This window comes from Lytechinus variegatus, chromosome 7 (genome assembly GCF_018143015.1).
Source record: "Lytechinus variegatus isolate NC3 chromosome 7, Lvar_3.0, whole genome shotgun sequence".
NCBI classification, from domain to species: Eukaryota; Metazoa; Echinodermata; class Echinoidea; order Temnopleuroida; family Toxopneustidae; genus Lytechinus; species Lytechinus variegatus.
Genome location: NC_054746.1, coordinates 45163254 through 45189267, shown reverse-complemented (window position 1 = coordinate 45189267; position 26014 = coordinate 45163254). Strand labels below are relative to the sequence as shown.

The window sequence follows — 26014 nt, the reverse complement described above, 5'->3', positions numbered from 1 at the left end:
TATCGTTGAGCTCTTAGGATTTGTCCTCACTACTACATTCTTCAAATTTGATGGAGGCATATATCGTCAGAAGTAGGCCTGGGACTTTCGGGTTTTTTTCTCTTCGGGTACCCGTGGCAATTTTCGGGCGGGTACCCGGGTACCCGAAAATCATGTCGCTCGAAATATGACTGGTGGAAAAACCCCATTGGTGACGTCATCAAGCAAATGCGATGCAAGCCAATTTATGAATGAAAATATAGTAAGCATGCGCATTGCAAGGCTCCCGTGCGCCACGCATTATTCCGTCGAAACAAGTCTGCAATACTCTGTCACCTCGTACCAAAATCGACCTAGAATTCCACTTTCCTTTATTTCATATGAATTATAAAAGGTATTCTTAGAGGATCTATTTTCTCACCGATAGCGCACAGGTAAGCAAATTTTTATTACTTCTTGCTTTTCCGTCAAAATCTTACGAAGTAGCGTCGATGTTGCATCGTGTTTGTGAGTTTGTAGAATCTATCGCTACGAGAACAAAGTCAATTGATTTCCGGGTTTCGGAGCGTCAAATGCGCCAGCCAATCACGATCGTGTTACCATTTTCGGTTTATGATGGACTGAAAATGGTATCAAGAACGTGATTGGCTGGCGCCTCGTATGCTCCGAAACCCGGAAATCACTTGACTTTGTTCTCGTAGCGATAGATTCTACAAACTCACAAACACGATGCAACATCGACGCTACTTCGTAAGATTTTGACGGAAAAGCAAGAAGTAATAAAAATTTGCTTACCTGTGCGCTATCGGTGAGAAAATAGATCCTCTGAGAATACCTTTTATAATTCATATGAAATAAAGGAAAGTGGAATTCTAGGTCGATTTTGGTACGAGGTGAAAGAGTATTGCAGATTTGTTTTGACGGAATACTGCGTGGGGCTGAGGCTTGCAATGCGCATGCTTACTATATTTTCATTCATAAATTGGCTTGCGCGCGTCGCAGTGGCTGGATGACGTCACTGCGCTACAAAAGAAACATGGCGACGATTGAACGATCTCAGTCACATCATCACTTGAAAAACTAGTAGATATTTCGAGGGTAATTGGTGAGATTCAAAATGAGACTTGTGTACTTTTGTGATGAGTTTACAATCATGTCCTACACTACGCAATACAAATCAAATGTACGTTATTACTGGTGAGCAATTTTCGGGTATCGGGTATTGATTTTTCTACCCGGGTACCCGAGGCTTCCGGGCGGGACCCGGGTACCCGGGTTTTAGTCCCAGCCCTAGTCAGAAGTTTGGAGCAGCTATGGGCAGTCCAGTCCCTCCCAACCTATTTATGGAGAACTTGGAAAACAACATTCTTTCTACTGCACCTTCTGCCATCAAACCTAGATTTTGGAGACGATATGTTGATGACCTTCTCTGGCCATTGTGAAAGAAGGGTGTGTGGATCAACTCAAAAACCACCTGCATCATGCATACCCATCAGGAAGCATCAGATTCACACATGAATTGGAAGAAGAGAACTCAATCCCTTTTCTGGACACCAGAATAGTGAAAAGAGAAGATAGAAGTGTGATAATAGAAAATGAAGTTTTTGGTGTTTAGGAAGAAAGCACATACCGGCCAATATCTGCACTTCACTTCGCATCAACCCCTCCATCAGAAACTTGGGAGTCTACCACACTCTTCTTGACAGGACTAACGGTTTCATCTCAAAACCAGATGTCAAGAATGAAGAAGACTTCATCAAAAATAGTCTGAAGAAATGTGCCTATCCAGACTTTTCTTTTCAGAAGATAGATGAAGCCAGTTGCCGGGACACAAAATAAGCCAGATCATAGTGGAAATGCCAGGAAGGAAACAATGGTCACTATTCTTTATATTAAGGGTACATCTGAAGGCATACAAAGGACCTTCCTCAAGTGAAATGTATCCACCACTATGTGTCATCTCGCTAAACTCAGGAATTCTTAATCCATCCAAAGGACAAAGATCAGCTGAGGACTCAACAGGGGTAGTGTACCAAATTCCATGCAAAGATTGCAACGACATGTATATCAGAGAAACTGCAAGGAAGTTTTGAGTAAGAAAGTTTGAACACAAACAAGAGGCAGAGACTCTGAGCAAAACCCACTTCACAAGATCGAGGAAGGAGGCCAAGTCAACCGTTTCAAAGTCAGCTTTTAGTGACCACACAGCCCAAAGGACCCCACACTATAAACTGGAATAACAGCTAAATCCTAGCTAGAGATGACATTAAATACACAAGATAGATAAGGGAGGCCATTCACACCAGGCACATTCCAGAAACCGAGACGCTGGACAATATAAACTTTCTACTACCGTACGTATATTCCCTTTCTCACAGCCTGCTGCGCTGCCGATACTACCCCATCTATGGCGATTCAGCGCTAGTCTGAAGAAGTCTGCAGAATGACTACGCGAAAGCTCACAAGGTAAAAACAAAGTTGATTGTGAAAAGATGAAAATTTGTTCTAACCAACTTGGTGAGTTTGATCTTTCTAATCTAAATAATGTAAAGAATCTATTTGACATCGATCTCCCAATTGCACTGATCTATTAAAATGGATCATGAATCTTTTTAAAACTACCGTATAGGGCCCTGTATCAACAATTAGATGAGATAAAACTATCTACTCACTTTGCAGTGACTTCTTCCTTTTCCCGACGTTGTTCTTGCCGTTGAAGATCTCGAAGTTCCCTGCGAGTCGTATTCCATGTATCATAGCTGTCCTCAATGACTTCACGCATAGTCACATACGTCAGTAGCTGATTGGTCAGAGCTGTTAGAACCTTCAATTTACCTTCTGCATTGGAGAAGACACATATGGAATTCATAATTATTAAATTTATGTCAGACAGAATTTTCAGATTTCTTGATGTTATCCAAAGTTAAACATGAAAACTTTCAGAGTCAGTCTCTGCATGTGGCAATTATGATATTTGTGATGGAAGTTATATTTTTAGGAAAGACTTCTTTTTATGTTTCCACTTTATCAAATTTATATTTCTAGTCTGAACTCTCCTATTCGGACAAGTTGGGACCAGCACCAATCTGGATAAGAGATCTATCCGGATCTGGGAGACCCTCATACACGCAGCTGCGCCTCCCCAATGGTAGCAACACGTAATCTACTGTAAAAACCTTGAAAACCATGATTTCCTAACCTAAGACAAATCCTGGTGTTTAATTGTATTCATAGTAAGAAGTTAAGTGGAGATATTAAATTAGAAATGATTCATGGTATTTAAGAGAAATTCAGATTGTGGGAGAAGTAAAGATTTGTTTGTAGTCCCACAAATTGGTATCTGTGTGCAATGCATGTGATTCTCAAAAGAATTCAATCAGATCATTTTGGAAATTTTGGTAATTCCAAAACATCACAACATACATTGATTCGCAGGCACAACACTGTAAATGTTTCCAAATCTGTGACTAACAATTTGATCCTACAGCTAAAACTTCAAGTCATGTAATGCCATACTGATGAAGAAAACATAAATTGATATACATGTAATTGCAGATATAAAGAACAATCTTTCCTGCTTGGTTTACCGACCTGAACTGAGATCATAAATGTTTCCTTTAGTGAGGGTCTTGAGGATTGCGGACTCCTGCATACGGAACTCCAAACCAGCATCATCATGAAACGTATAGCCACCTCTCTGCTGGTAACGCCATTTAGAATCCTCATATCCTGTAGTGTTTGCTCCAGATGATAGAAAGTGAAGCCGTACAATCTCTGTCAGAGTTGGAGGATCAATAGAGAGCTTCCTCAGCTCCGTACCTGACAATAACAGTGAAAATAAGATTAAGCCAGCATATCCATACTTTTGTAACTGCTATACAAGTTGAAGCAATAAAATCATTGTATGAATTCAAAACAATTTACGAAAGAAAAACAAAGGAATTAAATGGAAATATCACTATTACCATCCCGCCATTTCTTCTGTCCATAGCAATAAATGAGATAAATAGCGTTTTGACACTTGATGTGTTTTAAAACTATTTTTACAAATATACTATAGGTCTTGTTGCATATTTCAAATCATGCAAAATATCTGTAAGAAATTATTGATACTCATGCATATTTCATTTTACAATATCTATTGTTTTGTAGTTGTTGTTGAGGGGTTGATCTATATTCTAGAATCTCTCTAAATTCAATACTAGGCAGCTTTAGATTTGCAACACAACTTCTGTGACACACATATTTGAGACATTGTTATGCACTTACAAATAACAGCTACACCCTACCTTAAGTACCTTGCCTATGCTCATTACTGCAATTTTTGCAAAACAAGATTACATAAGTTGCATTGTAAAATTAGGATTAAGCCATGCAACGACTATCAGTTTGACATTTTTATGTGCAGTGTTCAATCCACTCCTATATTGACTAAACCCACTCCAACAACAATATTGACAATGCATTGAATTGCCCTCTCACCTTGATGAACTACTGGCCATGCAAGAGCTGCTGTAGCTGCTTTACTCATAGCTCCATAGGTCGGGTCAGGATCTTCTTCTAACTTAGCTTCACATATATTCACTGTAAATAATAGTATGTTAAATATATTAAGTTTGTTTGATGTTAGATGTGATGCATTCAGGTGGCTCAAATCATATGTATCATTTCATTCATAGATGCATAAACGGTTGTAAATCTGCTGCTTAAACTTTTTCCTATGGATGTGCCAAGTTTTCTGGTGGCCAACAAAATCAATGCAAAATAAGTCAGAAGAGGAACCCTGGTATTGTTATGATTGTAGAAATTTCAGTGAATGATCCATTCGCAACCAGTTAGTGACAGCCAAACATCCATGCTGTGATCACTGTTATAAATGTTATCACATTCAATGCTGTAATGTCCCTCTCATGGAACAAAAGATAATGCCAAAAAAGGCACCAGTGTCACCTGGTTCTGCGCCTCAAGTGACTTGTGTAAAACATGTCTCACATATTTTCAAATCATACCTTGAATTACAAGAGTAAATTGCACACTGGATGGAAGGAACATCACGATAGTGCTTCTAACCGATGTCTGTATTCACCCCTTCTCTATCACTAAGAGATTCATATCAGGGTCATTGTGTAACAGCCAGGGTTATAGTATGCAGCACTTATGAGCATTGTATTAAGCACTATACAAAAAATGTTGCATTTTGTCATCATTATCATCATCATAATCATCATCTTCATGGTAATGGTCAGGGTTGGGTTAATTTACAAGGTAATTGATCAATAACGTAATTAATTACATATTTTTGAGTAATAAAATTGTAATAGTATTTGAAATTTTGAAAGGGAAAGTAATTGTAATTGAAAAAATTGCTATCGACTTCAATTAGTTTTAATCACATTTAATTATTTTACAATAAATTAATTAATTTTCTGATTTAATTTTATAACCTGTTTCATGCCAACTGCTTAAGCATCAAAGCATGTAATAGGCAAAATCCGTGCTCTTTTATTTTAATAGTTTATTAAAACATAAACCTTCATCTTGTCGGTTTCTCTGTAACTTTCATGTAGAATTATGTTAAAATATGTGGTGCTAGTACATTCAGATATATAGAATACAAATTGATTTCATTTATGACTTTTAAAGAAATTGAAATTGTAATTGACCAAAGTAACTGGTAATTGTAATTGAAAAAATTAATGTAATTGAAAGTAATTGTAAATAAACATTTCTTCAATTACATAATTGTAATTGAAGTAATTGAACAAAACCCTGGTAATGATAATGGTTTATCAAAAATTAATTCGCAGCCAAAGGCTGAATTGCAGAATCTTTTAAAAATCAAGTACATCATCATCATCATAATCAATATTATTACAGTACATGCTTACACTTAGGTACTTCCATCCCTTGCTCTTCTAAATCAGTCTTCCATTCCTCCTCGTCTTCTTCTTGAACTCTAAAGAGAGCTTTCAACAAGAATCTTGTTATTTCAAACATGGCACCGTCTACTTTGTTGGTTGTTATTGCTTCTGCAAAAATCTCTAAATAATGAAAAATAAATAAAAAGTCATGACATTTCACTCTTTGATATCTGGTGAATTTGAAGTATATTTCTGAATCAACAATTTATACATTATGATTTTGACCTCTATTGAGGAATGATGCATGGCCAGCTGGTATAGGACTTGTTCAGTTCATGGCGTATCCTGTTTGTTTATAAGGGAATCATATAACTGAGTTTTGTATCCTTTGCTTGCCATGTCAATGTTAGTTAGGACACTGAAAATATATGTTCAGCTATTTTTAACCTTTTTTCTTTAAATCCTCATTATTGAGCTTGGGGAGGATAATGCATCATAGTATCCTTGTAAGCATGCAGCTCACTCTCTGTCTTGAGGTCTCACCAATATTGTACTTGGCATTTAAGTTTACAAGGTCAAGTCAAAATTGGTCAATAGAAATAATTTGAAGAGAAATAATGTTAAGATGAGGCATTACCTAATGAGACACCATCAGGGAAGTCTTCTTTGAGTCCTAACTCTTCTTCATATGCATGTAAGAATTCAAGTAATAGTATACAGTCACCAAATAACTCCTGAGGAATCTTTCCTGACAAAGGAACAGGCTCTGGCAGATCCTGTACATTATAGAGAATGACAAAAATATAGAGTTTGTTGGAAAGGAGTGCCATTATTGGAATGAATCAGGGGTGATATTCACTCTTAGAAAAAAAAGACATACTTAAGCGAGGGGCGAAGCGACCAAGGGGGGTGTCTCCCCCCCCTCCCGCGGTAGGGACTTTTTGCATTTTCAGACTTTAAATTGCACAATATTGTGCATACCTGGAGGGGAAAATTTGGGCAAAAAAATATTCTTTCATATCATATTTTTGGACAAAAAATCACATTCATACCCGTTGTGTACTTTCCTACTATACATCTCATTATTTTGTTGTGCTCAATGTAATTTTTCATGTTTATAATGTATACGACAGGCAAGGCTCCACATTAACTTTTTTGGTGGTGGCCCATTCAGGCCACCAAAACCTTCAAATAATTTATTTTGGTGGCCCGATATTAAAGTTTGGTGGCCCGAAAAATATAAAGAAAAACAATAATTAACAAGTGGAATGCCTCTGGCCGTCTCGAATGCATCACGCGGTTCAATATAGCAGCAGTGCTGACTTTGAAAACTACTCTAACTCGCACAAGATCTTCAGTGATACATGGTTACTCTTATGTCCACTTTTTATGAACTAGACCAATAAACTTACAGAGATATGATGGTTATTCAACAAAAAACCCCAACATGGCCAAAGTTCATTGACCTTACATGACCTTTGACCTTGATCATGTGACCTGAAACTCGCACAGGATGTTCAGTGATACTTGATTACTCTTATGTCCAAGTTTCATGAATCAGATCCATAAACTTTCAAAGTTATGATGGTAATTCAACAGATACCCCGATTCGGCAAAAGTTCATTGACCCTAAATGACCTTTGACCTTAATCATGAGACCTGAAACTTGCACAAAATTTTCAGTGATGCTTGATTATTATTGTGTCCAAGTTTCATGAATCAGATCCATAAACTTTCAAAGTTATGATGGGAATTCAACAGATATCCCCAATTCGGCCAAAGTTCATTGACCCTAAATGACCTTTGACCTTGGTCATGTGACGTGAAACTCATGTAGGATGTTCAGTGATACTTGATTAACCTAATGTCCAAGTTTCATGAACTAGGTCCATATATTTTCTAAGTTATGACGTCATTTCAAAAACTTAACCTCAGGTTAAGATTTCGATGTTGATTCCTCCAACATGGTCTTGACCCTAAATGACCTTTGACCTTGGTCATGTGACATGAAACTCTAATCGGATGTTCAGTAATACTTGATTAACCTTATGGCCAAGTTTTATTAACTAGGTCCATACTCCATATACTTTCTAAGTTATGACGTCATTTCAAAAACTTAACCTCAGGTTAAGATTTGATGTTGACGCCGCCGCCGCCGTCGGAAAAGCGGCGCCTATAGTCTCACTTTGCTTCGCAGGTGAGACAAAAATTGGTGCAATTAAAAAGTTTTCTCAGCTTAGCAGCGCATTAAATTAATAAAGAATGCAAAAGTAAATCAGTGCAGGGCCCTAGTTAGCGCCGACGTTCGTTGGATGCGCATTTTGCATACTGTACCGTACATGCATGCACAGATCGCTGCAGAATTAAGTGTAACTGAAGTTATTGATTGATTTTCATTATTTTATTGCCAATTTGAGGAGCGTGTGTTTGTAGGCTTATAGCATATGTTTATGAGCGTATAACACGTAACTGGAGCAATGATCGCTGTCGCAATTGGTGATTCTCAAATTGGCTCTAAAAGTGATTGACGAACGCTTTCGAGAGTCTCGTTACGTGTTATACGCTCATACACATGTGCTACAAGCCTACAAACACACGCTCCTCAAATTGGCAATAAAATAATGAAAATCAATCGATAACTTCAGTTACACTCAATTCTGCAGCGATCTGTGCATGTATGTACGGTACGGTATGCAATGCAAAATGCGCATCCAATGAACGTCGGCGTTAACTAGGGCCCTGCACTGACTGGAGCATACCCATTTCGTGTGGTGCAAAAACTTGAGTCTCCAGAATAAATGTGGATTAAATCGGCGATTTTGGAAGTAAACTCACTCTAGGTTAATTGAAATATATTGACATATTAGTGATTAAAACATGTGCAGTGTCTTAGAACTAAGAATTAATGTGAGGCTGTGAGCTTGTTCACTGACTTTACAGTCCCATGCAAGCTTTAATGCAGATGCCACCGTGTACACGGTGATGGAATTTAGTACACGTGCACTGACTTGACCATGCGTGTACACGTGTACACGTGTACCCGAAACGGGCTTACCCTAAATGACCTTTGACCTTGGTCATGTGACATGAAACTCTGATAGGATGTTCAGTAATACTTGATTAACCTTATGGCCAAGTTTCATGAACTAGGTCCATATACTTAAGTTATGATGTCATTTCAAAAACTTAACCTCAGGTTAAGATTTGATGTTGACGCCGCCGTATGAAAAGCGGCGCCTATAGTCTCACTCTGTTATGCAGGTGAGACAAGAAAATGAGAAAAAAATTAATTAAACAATATTAATAAAATATGGGGAAAAGGGGGAAAAATTAAGAAGCCATAACAAATATTTTTTAACAGCTGTACGTGGCAACAGTCTATTAAGCCAATTAAGCAAATAATCTTCACTTACCTTTTGGGGATGGCATATTTTTATTTTTATATCCTTTAGTTTGTATTATTTTTTTCAGTAGAAACATATTCTTTAATCAGGCAAATTCAATGGGAAGGGGTAAATGGTTTTAACCACTGTCAAAAAAAAATCGAAAGAAAAAATATAAGAAAACGGCAAAAGTTTTATCTGGAAAAAAAGTGTGAGAAAAGTCCTTCGCTTTATTTGCCAAAATGTTTGAAAAATTCACATTTTATATCAATGAAATGCCTTCCCCAAAGTATTTACTTTCTCAAGAGTGGTTTTAGAAGTCATTTATAAACAAGAAAGAAACTCTGCTTATTTTTTGCTAGAAAAGACACAGCTTCGAAAGAAACCACGTATCAACATACATACATCCATACATACATACAAATGCACACGTGGGACTGTGATGCACTCACCTATGTGTTTTTATGTGTATTAATTCATTTGGAAATCTGTTTGAGTTAAAAGAGAGGTCATAAATTCCCCTTTTTAATGCTTGCAAATAATCATATTACACCAGATTTTAGTAATATGGACAGTAGAAGGGCATTTCATTGGTGTAAAATGTGACTTTGACTTAGATTTTCAAAGTTCTGTGGAAGATTTCTTAGCAGCAAAATTTTGTATCGTAGCTCCCCGAGTCTGAATAGGCTGCTAGCGCACAGATAACGTATTTTCCGGTGTATAAACCGCGCCTTTTTTCCCGCTCAATAATCTTGAAATATTGGGTGCGGTTTATACACAGAAACAACAAAGTTTCGTCGGAAAATTGACTACGTTTAGTCGGTATTATCAATTTCTTCCGAACCAACAATTATATAAGATATGCACTGTACAGTGCGTATCAAAAAAAAGTTTACACTTTAAAAAAATCCTGTAAAATTATGTATTTGTAATATCCTGAAAATTTTCCCACTTTTTAACATTGGTACAGATCCACTTAAGCAAATGACGATATAACTGTCGAAAAATATTTTCGCTTGAGTGAGCACCACGTACTTTTGAAAAGTTAGTGAAAAATGATTTGCGCAGAGCTCTGAAATGGTTATGAGAATAAAAGTAGACCTTAATCATGAAGAACACAAGGAATTTAGCTAGTAAAATTGATTTGATGATATATTTAACCTTCTTCAACTTGTTTCCTTGCCAAAACACTTCGAAGAGTGCATTGCGCCCCGCCCCACTCCCCCACACACCCAGGCCATCGTGACGATATTTGCTTTACTCTTAGCTGTGATTTACATGAAATGGTTTAGGCTTGATTTTTATTTTGCATTCATTTTCAAGCTCGGGAAAAGTGTGGAGAAACAAGTATTAAATGAAAATTAATGGAAGCCCTTTTTAAATGATACAAACTTAGTGAAAAAATGCTGGAGATGTCTGATATAAACTTTTGTTTAGATTCAGTTATGTCCTCAGATCCAGCTGGCACAAAAAGGGTAAAGGTTGTGCTTACTAAGTGTTGATGTTTCAATTTGGGTGGCAAAATTGTTGCAGAATGCTTGAATGTATCCATTTAATTTCAATTGACTAAAAGTGCAAGGGAAATGGATGAGAAATGTTTCGCAGGGTAAGTTTGATTTTGCCCTTTCCCATTGACACAGCGTGAAAACAAGCATATCTGCGCAAACAGATTTCTGCGAGCTTTACAAAAATGGACAGTGCTCACTCAAGTGTAACATTCTGTCAAAACTTTTACTTGCATTAGATAGATGAGACCCAAACCTAAGATTATATGTGAAAAAAATACCCACATGTTGTATATTTTTTAATTCCCAGGGCTTTTTCAAAGTGTAAACTTTTTTTGATACGCACTGTATAATTATTTGTTGGTTACTAAAAATAGGGAGCATATTTTGAGAAGTTTTCTTTGATAAATCTTCTTTGCAAAGATTGGTTTATATTATTTATTTAACTACTATCAATTTAAAAATGTTTTCAAAAAAAAAAAAACTGATTGTTTTGTGGTGAAAACTTTTTTTTTTCAACTAAAATTGCATGGGAAATGCTCTTTAATAGGCATGTAATCGTAATCGATCGTAATCGTAATCGGTTATTAAAAAGGCAATAAATAATGTCCTTTATTCTTTATTTCTTTTGTTTTTCTCTCAATATTAAAAAAAAACTTTCCCTTTTTATACCATAATTTTGATATGTAAAAAAGGCATTTTATGGTCACCTTTTCCTTAAACAAGTGGAATGCCTCTGGCCGTCTCACCTGCATCACGCGGTTCAATATAGCAGCAGTGCTGACTTTGAATACTACTCTAACTCGCACAAGATGTTCAGTGATACATGGTTACTCTTATGTCCACTTTTTATGAACTAGACCAATAAACTTACAGAGATATGATGGTTATTCAACAAAAAACTCCAACATGGCCAAAGTTCATTGACCTTACATGACCTTTGACCTTGATCATGTGACCTGAAACTCGCACAGGATGTTCAGTGATACTTGATTACTCTTATGTACAAGTTTCATGAATCAGATCCATAAACTTTCAAAGTTTTGATGGTAATTCAACTGATACACCCACTTCGGCCAAAGTTCATTGACCTTTGACCTTGGTCATGTGACCTGAAATGCGCACAGGATGTTCAGTGATATTTGATTACTCATATGTCCAAGTTTAATGAACTAGACTAATAAACTTTCAAAGTTATGATGGTAATTCAACAGATACCCCCGATTTGGCAAAAGTTCATTGACCCTAAATGACCTTTGACTTAATCATGAGACCTGAAACTTGCACAAAATATTCAGTGATGCTTGATTACTATTATGTCCAAGTTTCATGAATCAGATCCATAAACTTTCAAAGTTATGATGGGAATTCAACAGATATCCCCAATTCGGCCAAAGTTCATTGACCCTAAATGACCTTTGACCTTGGTCATGTGACGTGAAACTCATGCAGGATGTTCAGTGATACTTGATTAACCTTATGTCCAAGTTTCATGAACTAGGTCCATATATTTTCTAAGTTATGATGACATTTCAAAAACTTAACCTCAGGTTAAGATTTCAATGTTGATTCCTCCAACATGGTCTAAGTTCATTGACCCTAAATGACCTTTGACCTTGGTCATGTGACATGAAACTTTAATAGGATGTTCAGTAATACTTGATTAACCTTATGGCCAAGTTTCATGAACTAGGTCCATATACTTTCTAAGTTATGATGTCATTTCAAAAACTTAACCTCAGGTTAAGATTTGATGTTGACGCCGCCGCCGTCGGAAAAGCGGCGCCTATAGTCTCACTCTGCTTCGCAGGTGAGACAAAAACCCTTTTTTTTTGTGATGAAAACATATTTTTTTTACACCTAAAAAGTGCATTGAAAATGCTTTACAATAGGCATGTAATCGTAATCGATCGTAATCGTAATCGGTTAGAAATTAGGCAATAAAAAATGTCCTCTATTCATTTTTTTCACCCTCACTTTCTCTCAACATTTTTGTTTTCTTTTCCCCTTTTTAGACTATAAGTTTGATATACAATACTGCCACTTCATGGTCTTTTTTTCTTTATTCTACAAAGAAATAATTTATATTCTTTGAATAATAAAGTTAAAGAATAAAGTAACCATTTTTTTTAACACAAAAATTAGTAATATATCTTTTGGTCTATCAACAACTGTCAGTAGAATTTGCTCACCTAAATAATTATTACACTTGGTTTGCCAATTTTTTTTTTTTTTTAAAGCCTTCCGATTTTGGGGGTGCGGTTAATATACGGCCGCGATTTATATTCCGGAAAATACGGTAGCTACATGTAGCTGCAGTGGTTTCATGCAAAGCTCACGCCAGTCGGCCAGTGCGGTCGGCTAGATAATAGCTACTGTATGCTATAGCGGTAAGCCTATGTACTGTCATATGTGTGTGTGTGTGTGTAGACCAACAAAAAGGGCGGATGACGAATTGGCTTGCAATTTGAACTGTAGAAAGTTGATAAATGCATGCAAAATCAGGAGAAAATTTTTTGAAAATTATTGGTTGCCCGATTCGGGCCACCAAAACTTTCAATAATGGTTGCCCAAAGTGAATTTCTGGTGGCCCCGGGCCACCGCTAATGTCGAGCCTTGCCATAGCTACATGTTTGTAAAATCCCATTTTATTTTGAAAAATCCTAGTGTTGTATTTTAAGTGAAAAATCGTACGGAATATGACAAAGTCGTACTATTTGGCAGCACTGACATACATACAAGTTTTCGATAATCAAACTGTATCGGGTCAAAAAAGTAAAAGAATGGCAGATTTACCTTCTGGTCATCACACTCTAAGTCTTCTCTTGGTTTCATATACTCCTTCATTTGAATGTAATATGCTCTTTGGCGTTCTCTCTCCTCCTCTCTTTCCTGTATTAAAAATATCAACATTTTCATTATCTTAAAGACAATATATGTAAATTTAACAAAAATGTGTCATATATTTAGACACCTTGTCAACAGTCTGTAAGAGCCGGAGTCCTGTTATAAAGGAACTCTGTTTTTTTATAAATTTTTTCCACATACTTTCCACTGGAAAAGATGCAGCTTGTCTCAATGGCCCTCTCATAGACCACGGGTGCCCTATTGACTGGTCTCAATGCCCCTCTCATAGACCACGGGTGCCCTATTGACTGGTCTCAATGCCCCTCTCACAGACCACGGGTGCCCTATTGACTGGTCTCAATGCCCCTCTCATAGACCACGGGTGCCCTATTGACTGGTCTCAATGCCCCTCTCACAGACCACGGGTGCCCTATTGACTGGTCTCAATGCCTATCTTATAGACCTTGGATGACCTGCTGACTGACCTTGATGTCTCTTTGACCTATTTTTTTTTACCTTTTTTATTTTGTTTCCATTTATCCTGTAATATCTAAATTAATGTTGTAACCCGCACCCGTTGCGGTACGGGTTAACCTGCCGGTATGCCTCCGATCGCGGGTTGCGGGCCGGGCCGGGTTCATTCTCAAACCCGCAGACCGTCATACGAAAAAAGGGAGAAGTAACGACACATAATAAAAACATTAAAAATGAAAATTGAGTTAGGATCATGTGCTTCTTACGTGGCGGATTCTTTTAGAGACGTAGATATTTCCTTCAAAAAAATGCCGTCGTATTTTTGTCTTGTGAACAGTGACCAAGACTTCCACAGTTCGACATACCGGTAGGCCTACATGGAGTTGCTATGAGCGCCAGTGCAGCGCAGTCAAAAACTCAAAATCAATTGTCCGTATATATATAGAAAAGCGATAAGACAAACGCGGCTTAAAGGCTAGGCCTAGCCTGGCCACACGCTCACACCGCCCGAGCGTTGTTGGAGCGGTCGTGGAGCGGAGAGATTATCGATTTCGATTGTTTTTATTTTGTTTTCGATTTTTTTATTTTTCCCCCAATTTTGTGAGCAAAATTCGACGCTCTCTCACTTTGCTCCACGACCGCTCCAACAACGCTCGGGCGGTGTGATCGGCCTTAATTATACTTATAGCTAGATTAAGAGCTAGAGCGAGCTTGATTATCGATATGTCACGTGATAAATGCTGTCCCCAGGTCAGTCGACTCGGCTTTCGCCAGCCCATTTTATTTGAGTCATCTATAAAAATGATAATCGCGGGATTCACGGATCGCAATCTTTATATAATCTTGTTATGATCAATTACTAGTTGAAAATAAAATTGGTGGAAGCAATCTAAACGACCTGAATGAAAATTATGATTTTCATATTAGCAACGATTCAAAACAGATCAACGACGCCTAAATTGATTAAAAATTTGAGTCAGAATAAAAAATTTCTGAGTAAAGAAACTAATAAAATAGATGAATGAAAGACAGTTGAAAACTTTAAAGAAAGTTTGAACTGAAGTGAAAATGTGAGATTAAACAAAATACAATATGAATGAAGAAATGAACGAACGACACGATAAGTTTTGAACTAGGAGGCAGGAGATCTTTTCATGAATAAGTGAATATGAATGATAGTTGAATTTGAATCGTGAAGGAATTTTGAACTAGGAGGCAGGAGATCTTTTCATGAATAAGTGAATATGAATGATAGTTGAATTTGAATCGTGAAGGAATTTTGAACTAGGAGGCAGGAGATCTTTTCATGAATAAGTGAATATGAATGATAGTTGAATTTGAATCGTGAAGGAATTTTGAACTAGGAGGCAGGAGATCTTTTCATGAATAAGTGAATATGAATGATAGTTGAATTTGAATCGTGAATGAATTAAATGACAAAATTGAAGATGAATAATGAACTGAGAAGTTGAAACTTAATGAATTACTTTCTTATTTCCCACGACAAGAGTTCCCACTCGATGATTAAGCCATTTTGGAGCTAATTAATTGGAGCTCACTCACTGCTCATTGATAACATGGGTCCTTATAATGATCCATGCTGATAACAAGGGGACGGGAATCCGAATCTGACGCTTTCCAATATATCATTTGGATCCGCCTCAGTCCTGTTTACGTAACAATAAATTTGATTGACAAACGGCGATGTAATTGGCAGCTGTATCTTCTCTGCAAGTAATGATGAAACATTCACTTTCTCACGCTCCCCACCTCCTTGCTAGTCGGCACTATCGATTTATTTACCGTGCAGATTAAAGGAAGTATTACACTTGGCGGGACATTTGATTTGATGTTGATAAAAAGACAGAGCGATACCTTAAGTTGTTAAGCTCTTGTTAGATAACCACCAAAAACCTGCTCGTATTCCACCTTCGGTACTTCCACCCTTATCTCTTTATCAGAATCTCAAAATCCCCCTAATTACTGAACAAAGACCCCTTTCTGTTAAATTACAATATACTGTAAACACACATTTAGGGTTGATGTTGATGATTTCTTTCCTCCATCATTCTGGCTTCATCAACCAAATCGAGTAGACATGGCGAACAGAACGTCCGATGTATGGAAACATTTCACCGATGACCAGGCAGATAGGGCATATGCACACTGTAATTATTGCAATGCTAGGAGGAAGGCCGGAGAAGGCCGAAATCGAGGGACGAGTAACCTCCGTCGTCATCTCATGGATTGCCTCGCCTACGCTCGTCATCGACGTCGTAATGAAGCTGCTGTTCCACAAGCTGCCGGCGACGCCGGAGCAGCAGCAAACCCCGGGGTAGCACCAGCAGCACCCAATCCTGAACGACAGCCAGTGGCCGCTCGGCCTCGTCCACGAGATGGCCATGTGCAAGAAACTTTAGCTGAAAATATTGCCAGAAGGGCGAAATACAGGAGGGATAGCGTCAGATCGCAGGAAATAGACAGGTCCATCGGAAAAATGATGGGTTTTGATCTGAGACCCTTCAGTATCGTTGAGAATGACGGCTTCAAACAGCTTCTTGGGAAGCTGGATCCTCGCTATGACATCCCATCTCGTCCGTATTTTTCTCAAACTGTGGTGCCTGGCCTCTACAATGAGATGAGGGAGAAACTCTTATTTGATATACGGAATTCGATCCCTGGAAGTATCTCCCTAACGACAGACTTGTGGAGATCTCATCAGAGTATCGAGTATATGTGTGTTACTTTCCATTGGATGGAGCTGCATGAAAACTCCGTAAGTAAATATTGAATGATACATAATTATTTTAATTAAATTTGCCAGGTTCTCTGTTAATTAAATATGATCTATTCGAAATTTAGCATATCTCAAATTGCCACAAGAGGTTCAGAGTTCAAATAAAGCGCATTTGCTATTAATTAGGATAATGACAATGATTGTTATATTTTATTAGTAGTAATAGTATAAGACTATAAGTAGAAGTACTTTCATTTCAACATAATCACAATCACATCATATCATGATTATGATGCCTTCTCTAAAAAAATGTGAACACACTTCCCAACTGAATTCTTCATTTTACATTCGTTGACAGTCTTTGTTTTCCCTTTTTAAAGTGGTACAATGTGAAATTCTGAACTCGATCATGTCGATTGGCAGACATACTTGATCATTTCATGTTGTAGTCATTTATTCTTACTCTTTGCATGTTTGCGTTATATATATGATTGACAAAATAATATAATGTTCAATGTATTATGTCGGGCAAAAAAAATTACTCCCCCTTTTCATTTCTACATTGTAACTTTTAAAGATTGTTCTCTGAAATTCTGAAATAAAGTCGGTCAGCGGGTCAGGTTCAGATTTTATTTCCATTTTTTTTTTATCTTTTTTATTCTCCCGCAACTATAGTACAAGAGACGCCAAGCACTTGTTAGTCTGAGCGACTTCGAGGATGCGACAACGGCCGTCAACCTCCGCACACACATCGAGGCAGTAATTCAAGAGTACACTCCCATCCGAAATGTCATGTTCGCAGTTAGTGACAACGGGGCTAACATTCGCAAGTGTCTGATGGGAGGAGCCGATTTGGAACCGCTGGGCAGGGGATGGGTCCCTTGCTTGGCTCACTGCATCAATCTAGAGACTCAAAAGGCTCTCCATACGTCACAGCGAGCAGTGAAGGATACGATTGCCGCCTTACGCACTCTAGTCAGCAAGGTCAACAACGCTGCACCAGTAAGGAGGCGTTTCAAAGAAATCATCGGAGATGAACGTCGTGTTATCTCTCTACACAGAGATGTAGAGACACGCTGGAATTCAACGCTGGACATGTTGAAGTCCATTATCATTCAGAGGGACGCAGTAGAAGCGCTGGCAAATGACAGAATAATGAGGAATTATCCAGATTTCCGTCGCCCGTTGCTTTTCCAGCACTGGTCTGAAGCCCTTGATGTGCTATCCAATCTGATAAATGTGCTTCAGCCATCCTTGGATGTTACACTGGCAGTGTCATCGGCAAATGCAGACTTGTCTTCGTACGTCCCGTTGGTGAAGGGGATGTTGAGGCAACTTGAGGCTCTCGAAGCGGACGGTGATCGAGTACGTGGTGTGGGGAGCATCCTTCGTGATCTTCATGACGGAATGAAGCAGAGAATGAAGTGGATTTTAGATCCAGAGTCATGCCCAGACATTGTTGCAGATCCAAGCATCGTCTACCGCACCTTCCACGCTTCAACATTCATGAATCCAAGGTAACATAAAATAATAAAACTATACAAGCATAAAATTTGTATGAAGTTGAATTGAATTCATTATCTGATTTTTATTTCATAAATAGGCTACAGTATATCAATTACATAATATTGATGGATTCGTTAAAACATTCCTATCAATTCAATTTTAATTCTATTTTGTGAAGAAACCTAAGCCTCCTTTAATTGAATTAATAATTCTTACATTTGTTTCAGGCCAAATATCTCACTGTTTTATTTACTAGTCGGCAATTATTGTTCCAGCTGTGATTCAAATCAAAGATTATATTAAAATTAATAAAATAAACTTACATTTGATTTTTTTACATGCTATTTTTCAGGTATAAAGCTAAGTTTGCCCCAAGGAGGGATGGAGCAAAAGAGGCCATCAAGACACAACTCCTCGAGATCGCTGGAGACCTCATTACAGCTCCGTCACCGATAGATTCGGACGACAACCACAATCAGCACGAGGATGATGAACCCAACGTTCCCATGCGTGAACATCCTGCAGCAGCTCCTGCTCAGGCTCCTCCACCTCCACTGAGCCTGTCATCTGCTATCGCACGAGCAATGGTTTCGTCATCATCAGACGATTCAGATGATCAGATGGCCGCGGTTCCACGAAGACCAGCGTATGTCGTTGCCTTTGAGAATGAATTGGACCTCTACCTTTCTCAGCCACGGATACAGCCAACAGACGATCCGTTGGAATATTGGTCACATCATCGTGGTACGTTCCCACACCTTGCGCCTGTCGCCGCAGCTATGCTGGCTAGTCCACCATCAAGCGTCACAAGTGAGCGCATGTTCAGTGTTGCAGGGGACGTTCTTACTAGGAAGAGATGTGCGCTGAAACCCAAAAATCTTGAGATGCTGACGATGATTAAAGTGAATAAACTCTACCTCGCTGACTGAGAAATAAAATGTGAACACTACCTGGTTGTCTTTTATATCAATCTGTGACATAGCCTACATGTACATTTAACGTTGTAAGACGTGTGTGCCTAATTCATTGTACGGTAGGGGAACTTCGGGGAAGAGTCTGATAATTTATGGATTTTGTTAAACTTTGATTATTATCGAAAGAGCAAGGATATTATAATTTTTCTCTGGAAATCAGAGCAACTATGAATTATTTCTGCAGGTATGAACGGGGTCTCTCTAGATTCTAGATATATAACAGTCAAACTTAAAGGGGGTACTTTGGGCTGAAAATAATATGGTTTGATTTATTCACTTTAGTTAGATGATAGATATAATCATTTTCAACCTGGAGTACTCCTTTTAAGTAACACAATTTCAAAAAATCTATAATGCAAATCCTTTATTATATTAACTTTACAAACCAGCAACACGAACAGAATAGAATTTAATAAGATCTTAACGCAAACTCAAAGAGTGAAAACATTTTAAGAAATACCATTCATATGCTTGGAAATTGCAATAAAATCCATCAATTTTTTGTGACTCGGTCTTCATCATGAATACAGCTTATATTAAATGCAGCACTGCAATCGACGGAAAGTAAAGTCCGACTTGTTCTGCATCCCGATACATGCTGTTTTGCGATGTGTAACTTTGTTGTATTATTATCTTCAAAAAAATGATTGGACATAGGACATAACAGCTCATTTTTCAAGTTGGAACATTGTGAAGTTTAATTTTTTCATGTTCTTCTTGTTATTTCATGTTAAAAGTTATAACATTTTCAAGTTAAACAAGTTCGAGCATTTGTCTGTGCTGTGTAACTTATAATAATTATTGTATCTTTATAAAAATTAGATTAGACACAACGAAGCTCATTTTTCAAGTTGTAACATTTTGAAGTTTATTTTTTTTTACATGTCCTTCTTGGCTTCTTAGTTATTTCATGAATTCATGTTATAACATTTTCGAGTTATTACGTCAAAACATTTGTGTGTGCTAGCCGCTAGTGCGCTGTGTAACTTTGTTGTATATAAAAATAATTGGAAACAACGAAGCTTACTTTTCAAGTTGTAACATTTTGAATTTTTTATGTTCTTCTTAGTTAAGTTATTTCATTATATCATTTTAAAGTTAAAATGTGCAGTGAGAGGGGATGTTTGGAAAATATAAACAGATTCATTGATTAGAAAGGCCAGTGAAACTGAGAGACAGAGAGGGGGATGTGTGTTTGGAGATTGTAAACAGTAGCCAGAAGAAATTGCGTAATCATGTCTGGCAGGGAGCGAGTGTGCTCCACGTGGCACAGAAAGGAATGATTTACGACTGGGAGAGGGGCGAGAGAAAGAGGGGGAGAGGTGAGCGGATGTGTTAGAACAATGTAAACAGTAGCCAGAAAAAAAAATGCTTAATCATGTCTGGCAGGGAGCGAGTGATAGTCCTTGTGGCAGAGAAAGGAATGTTTTACGACTGGGAGAGGGGCGAGGGAGAGAGAGAGGAGGGGGATGTGTTCGGAGAATGTAAACAGAAGACAGAATACATTGCGTAATCATGTCTGGCAAGGAGCGATTGATAGGCCACGTGGCAGAGAAAGGAATGCTTTATGACTTGGAGTGGGCGGCGAGTTGAGCCTGTTTCCACGGCAACGCTCGCTGTTTGAGCTCGAGGGATTTGCGGTGCACGGCAGTGAGACGGTTGTTTGCTTATTGGATTACCAAATTAGGTCATGACCTGATAGAGCGTGCCGTCAGGTCAGAGTGTTAGCTGCCCTTTTTTGAAGACATGGTATGGTGGTCTAGTGGCTAACTAACCCTCCTTTTCGTTACTTCATAATTTTCTGATGAAAACTGAAGCCCCCACACCCTGAATGCCCATATCTCTTATTTTTTCCGATGTGCAATTGATTGAAAGTCTTTAAGATTTTTGAAGATGTAAAATTGGATTGCAACGGATTGCAAGTTTCTTGCAAATACTAGTACCCTTTTCTTGACAGATCGATCGAGCGAGATAAAAAAAAATAAATAAAAGCCTAGCTATGCTAGCTAACACGAGTTGTTTACGTAAGTTCATGGGCGCCCTCGTACACGTTTGTATAATAGTTTACAAAGAATTGGAAGAAATAAAAAAAAAGAAACAATATGGAGATATGCAAGAAGAAAAAAATAACTGTATCATTATCCTGGTTATTATTTTAATTTTGATTACTTTATAGACGAGGTCCCATAGTAATCATTATCCCATAGAATTGAATATTGTAATTAGATTGTTGTGAGTCGCCGTGTCGACTGACCTGGACTGAAAAACCACATTGCCGATCTTTGCTGAGCTAGCCCGCGCTGCGCTTCAATATAATCAGGAGTTAATTGCGTAATGCTTTCAATTTCGAGATCGCAGCCCGGATCGCAGCGGACCCATTTCGTGGTACAAAGTCACCCCAAAAAAACATTTTCTCTCCGGAATAAAAGGCGAATTTGCAAATTGTAAGTAAATTCAGTTCACTCTAGGCTAGGTTAGTAGTTGGCATATATTTTCCTGATTTGAGCCTGTATAGTGTGGGGATTGCAAAAATAATTTTCATTTTTCAAAGATAAATTGACTTGCGGGTTAAAACCCGGCGGGTCAGCGGGTCCCGCTTCCAAATTATTGGATTATACGGGACGGTACGGTTCGGGTTTTCACTTGCGGGTTACAACATTAATATAAATGTTCCCTCTAAAAAAGTGGCCTCTAAAGTATTCAAATTTAGGGAATGATTTAATTCATTGTGTGTCTATACCAATTATGGGTAGGTCTATCAAAAGTAGGCAAATAAACAATTTGAGGTCTTCTTAGCACAGTCACTGTGAGAACAATGATACACTGAAACTAGACGGTTTATTTCAAAGCTAGGATCCTTTTTCAAAATGGGATAGGACTCGTTGCTTACAAAGTAGTCGACTATACCATACCTTTCTCCTTCGCTCCTTGCTTTCTTCAATATCCTTCTTCATTTGCTCTCTCCTCGCTATTCTCTCCTTTTCTCGCTGAACTTTCTGTTCTTCTTTGAGTCTGGCAAGTTCTTCCCATCTCTTGGCCTTCTCTAATGCTCTTTCTTCAGCCAGCTTCTGCTTCAGCTCAAGCTTCTCAGCAATTTTTTGAGCCCTCATCTTCTCTCTCATTTCTGCCCGTTCTTCCTTTGTTAGCTTCGGCTGAGCTACTTGGTTCTCTTTGTTGGCACCCTTGTTCTTTTCTACAAGAGTCAAATACAAAGAAACATTGAATGATGCAATACAAGGATCAAATTGTCAATGTACATCCATGAATGAAGAACACAATATAAACTATAAATATTTAGATCCTAATTGGCCTACAATGCCATTTCGTCAACAATAAACTCAGCAAACTTATCATATTAAGTCTTGATGGAAGACAATCTCTTGCTGTACAATGTCAATGTCTTAGGGGTCCTTACGTGCCTCTTATCCTCAACAGTTTTGTTGTTCACTGCATAATTTGTTAAATTGTAAGCCCTAAAAGCTTGACAAAGAGCTCAAAACCTAATTCAAGAAAAAAAATTGTTAATCCTAAAAGAGCCGGGTTATTTGGACCCATCTCACAGCCAAGAAGGGGCGGATTCTGCCCCCCACCCCCCCCCCCCCCCCCCCCCCCCGAGATCTCTGCTGTCGATCGCACAAGCATCGCGAACATTTGCATGGAGGTAGTGTGCTATAAAATCTACAAGGCTGTATGATTAATTTTTCTGAAAAAATAATTTTTTTTTAATGAATTAATTATGCTAATTTATACATGAAATAAAAACTTATCATGGCCCCAAAATTGCTCATTTTTTGTTCACTCTTTGTAGGACTCTGATCAAATGCACATTAAAAAAAAAATGGTATTGCAAATTTTCTCTTTTGTATTTTATTGTTTTTTAAATTTCTTATGTATTCCTTTTTTTTACTTTTTTTCATTTTTTTTTTTAAATTGTTGCAGACTTAATTCTGATCATAAACAAGACAAAATTAATTTTAATCCGCAAAAGTAGTAATAATGATTCATTTATGAATTTTGGCTAAATACACAATTTGCATTATATTTGTACATGAATTAATGTTTTTGAGCAATTTGGGGTCTGACATGCACTTACATAATGTTGCGTAATTTCGTAGCCGCATACCCGGGCATCGCAAAGTTTGTCTCAAAAGTTACGCAAGACTTGAAAGTAAAAAGTCAGTGAGCGGCGCGGTTAAAAAATTTTGTGCGACTAAATCGCGAAAATGTCGAGGGGGGCCAATTCCCCCCCCCCCCGGGCCTTTAAGGGTTAAAGGAGATCAGTGTATCGTGTCAATGTGTCAGAGAATAGGTTGTATATTGCAAAGCTAAAATATCTCTTTCACTATTGAATCAAAAACATTTTAAATTTGTTTACTTTTCTTTATCTTGCCCATCTTTGCCTCTGCCTTTTTCTTCACTTCCATGAGTGGGATGTCATCATCTTCATCCTCGTCATCTTCCTCTTCCTCTGTGTCATCATCGGCAGATGACCCTGGATCTGATTCAACCATGACCTTATGCACATTCCTCTTCGCAGGAGTGGACGAAAAGTTGGGCAAGGGACCAGCAAAAAAGTCCCCAAAGGATTTCTTATCCAGCTGAAACTTGTCAACATATTGGGGCTGAAAAAATAAATGAAATTATATTTAGGTAATAGTATTATGATTTGCATGCAAATGCATATATTTCCTTAATTCTGAGATCCCTGCAGAACAGTATAACAAAATTGGGGGAGGTCTTGGGGCAAAGTTGGGCCCCAAGAAAAGTCCCCAAAGATCACTAAAAAAATAAAAAGAGCCCCTAAATTTCCTACAAGTTCCAAAGTATTTTGTAAAAGAATGTAACAAACTTTTGGCTATTGGTAGTGAGCTCAAAGTGTAACTCTAGAAAAAAGTTATATTTTCCAATACGAAATGATGGTATTGCTATCTTTTCCATCAATCTTTGATTTTATGTAAATTATTTAATATTTCACTCATACTAATGAGCTCTCCCTCCAACCTAAAACAACTAAGTTTTTATAAAAATGATTCTTTAGTTTATAACTTGAAACATTATCAGCCAAAGTGGGATTCAAAGATGCACTCATTTGATATAGGATTGAGATTGATATAAGTTTTTCCCAAACATTTTGAAGTATGTATTTGCAATAATTTCACAAGGGAAATTAGAAATTAAAGAACCTTTTTTTTAATGAATTTTCAAACTCTACAGTTCCTAACAATCCTGGGGCCAGTTGTTTCCTGAAGCTGTTCATAAAGCTAAGCAAGACAATATGAAAGTAAGGAATATGGCAAGTAAGATCATTAGCCTACCAGTAATCATTTTTTAATTATCCTTGCTAGAGTAGAACTGCACTCACCTTGAAAGTGCAAAGTATAGTGATTTCCACACGTTTTTTAAGAGACTAATGTTAGATCTCAATTTGTCACTTCATAATCCAGTCATTCATGCCATGTGTAATTCTATGAACAACTTGATCAAACACTCTCCTAGGAATCTCTTATTTACCTTAACACTCCAGATGAAGTCAATCACCTTACAGTGGTGTTTCAAGTAAAGTTTATTCTTGTCCTTTGTGAAGAGCCCTCTCTTACGACTAGATGATAAAAATAGATAGAAATGTTAATAGAAACCTGTTTGGTTATACTGTACATGGATTTCAAGCCTATCCAAACCCATTCAGGGTGAGAGGACATTTATGTTCAGCCAAATAACTTAAGATAAAACTAGCACATCAATGATGTGGAACTCATCCGGCATCTCGCAACACAATTTAACACAATTTTAATTTCAGCCCAGTTGACACTGTAGTGAATTATATTGGTGACATAAATAGAATTGAAATTGATGAAGAAATGACATAGAAGCATTTTTTGTGATCTATGAATAAATTTCATATGAATTAAGTATTAATTATTATCTAGTCAAAATTTCTAAACTCTGTGTAGAACCTTGGTGAACCTAATGTAGCTCTCACAGGAGCAATGAGATAATTAGAATAATTGTTAATTTTCACACAACAGTTATATGCACAACTCAGTGACATTGAAAATAAGAGAGTCCATGATGTCCATCACACACTATTTCTTTTGTTTTTTATTGTTTGAATTATACAATATTTCAATTTTTAACAATTTGTCATTAAGGACCAACTTAACTGAACCATAAGATGATATAACAATGGTAATACTGCATGTTCAGGGACGAATAAAACTTTATCTCACAGGACAATGAGATAATTAGAATAATTCATATTTCATATAATAAAATACAAAAGAAATAGTAAGTGATGTCATCAGTCCCCTCATTTGCATACAGGCCATGATGTGCATATAACTGTGTTGTGAAATTAAGCAAAACTTAAAAATTTCATAACTTTCTTATTTTACATCCGATTTTGATGAAATTTTTGGTGTTATGCTTGTTGGATTTTTCTCGTATTATTCAAATCAACTTTTTGCCTGGGTGGACTTGTCCTTTAAGCAGGCAAGAAATCATAGTACTGTATGGTATTCACCTGACGTTGGCATGAGGAGCAATATATGTCCCAGAACCCTGAAGAGAAGTCACTTCATATCTGTAGGTGGCTGGCTTTAGCATCTGTGGTTTCAATGTCCTTTGGTAAAAAGACAAAAACACATGGTTCAGCAATGTTACCTTGTTAGTACAAATACATGTTATGTCCACTTCAGTCAATTGCATATTCTGTTACAATAGTCAGTATAAAGCCAGAGGGAATTCGCTG

The 26014-nt window shown here is 37.5% G+C and overlaps 2 protein-coding genes across 3 annotated transcripts in view; one reads left to right on the top strand and one right to left on the bottom strand.

The window, feature by feature from the left end:
- The window catches only part of LOC121419440 (bromodomain adjacent to zinc finger domain protein 1A-like), an 82190-nt gene that overhangs the window by 44594 nt on the left and 11582 nt on the right, over positions 1 to 26014 (bottom strand). For both annotated transcript variants that reach the window (XM_041613913.1, XM_041613914.1), the window contains exons 5-14: positions 25787 to 25885; positions 24778 to 24865; positions 23642 to 23888; positions 22179 to 22459; positions 13525 to 13620; positions 6478 to 6616; positions 5868 to 6020; positions 4462 to 4563; positions 3571 to 3798; positions 2652 to 2817 (exon numbers count right to left, since the gene is read on the bottom strand). In XM_041613913.1, the coding sequence (XP_041469847.1) occupies positions 2652 to 2817; positions 3571 to 3798; positions 4462 to 4563; positions 5868 to 6020; positions 6478 to 6616; positions 13525 to 13620; positions 22179 to 22459; positions 23642 to 23888; positions 24778 to 24865; positions 25787 to 25885 (1599 nt within the window). The remainder of the gene's footprint in view (positions 1 to 2651; positions 2818 to 3570; positions 3799 to 4461; positions 4564 to 5867; positions 6021 to 6477; positions 6617 to 13524; positions 13621 to 22178; positions 22460 to 23641; positions 23889 to 24777; positions 24866 to 25786; positions 25886 to 26014) is intronic.
- On the top strand, positions 14243 to 19913 carry LOC121419441 (zinc finger BED domain-containing protein 4-like). Its single transcript, XM_041613915.1, has 3 exons — positions 14243 to 16825; positions 17462 to 18303; positions 18645 to 19913. Exons 1-3 carry the CDS (start codon positions 16148 to 16150, stop codon positions 19219 to 19221), a joined length of 2097 nt encoding a protein of 698 aa, XP_041469849.1. The 5' UTR covers positions 14243 to 16147; the 3' UTR covers positions 19222 to 19913.

Bases quoted from the DNA above. Each gene is read 5' to 3' on its own strand.
- LOC121419441 (XM_041613915.1), top strand. From the start codon at position 16,148: ATGGCGAACAGAACGTCCGATGTATGGAAACATTTCACCGATGACCAG. The intron at 16,826-17,461 runs GTAAGTAAATAT...CCGCAACTATAG, and splicing joins TGGAGCTGCATGAAAACTCC to TACAAGAGACGCCAAGCACT. The intron at 18,304-18,644 runs GTAACATAAAAT...GCTATTTTTCAG, and splicing joins TCAACATTCATGAATCCAAG to GTATAAAGCTAAGTTTGCCC.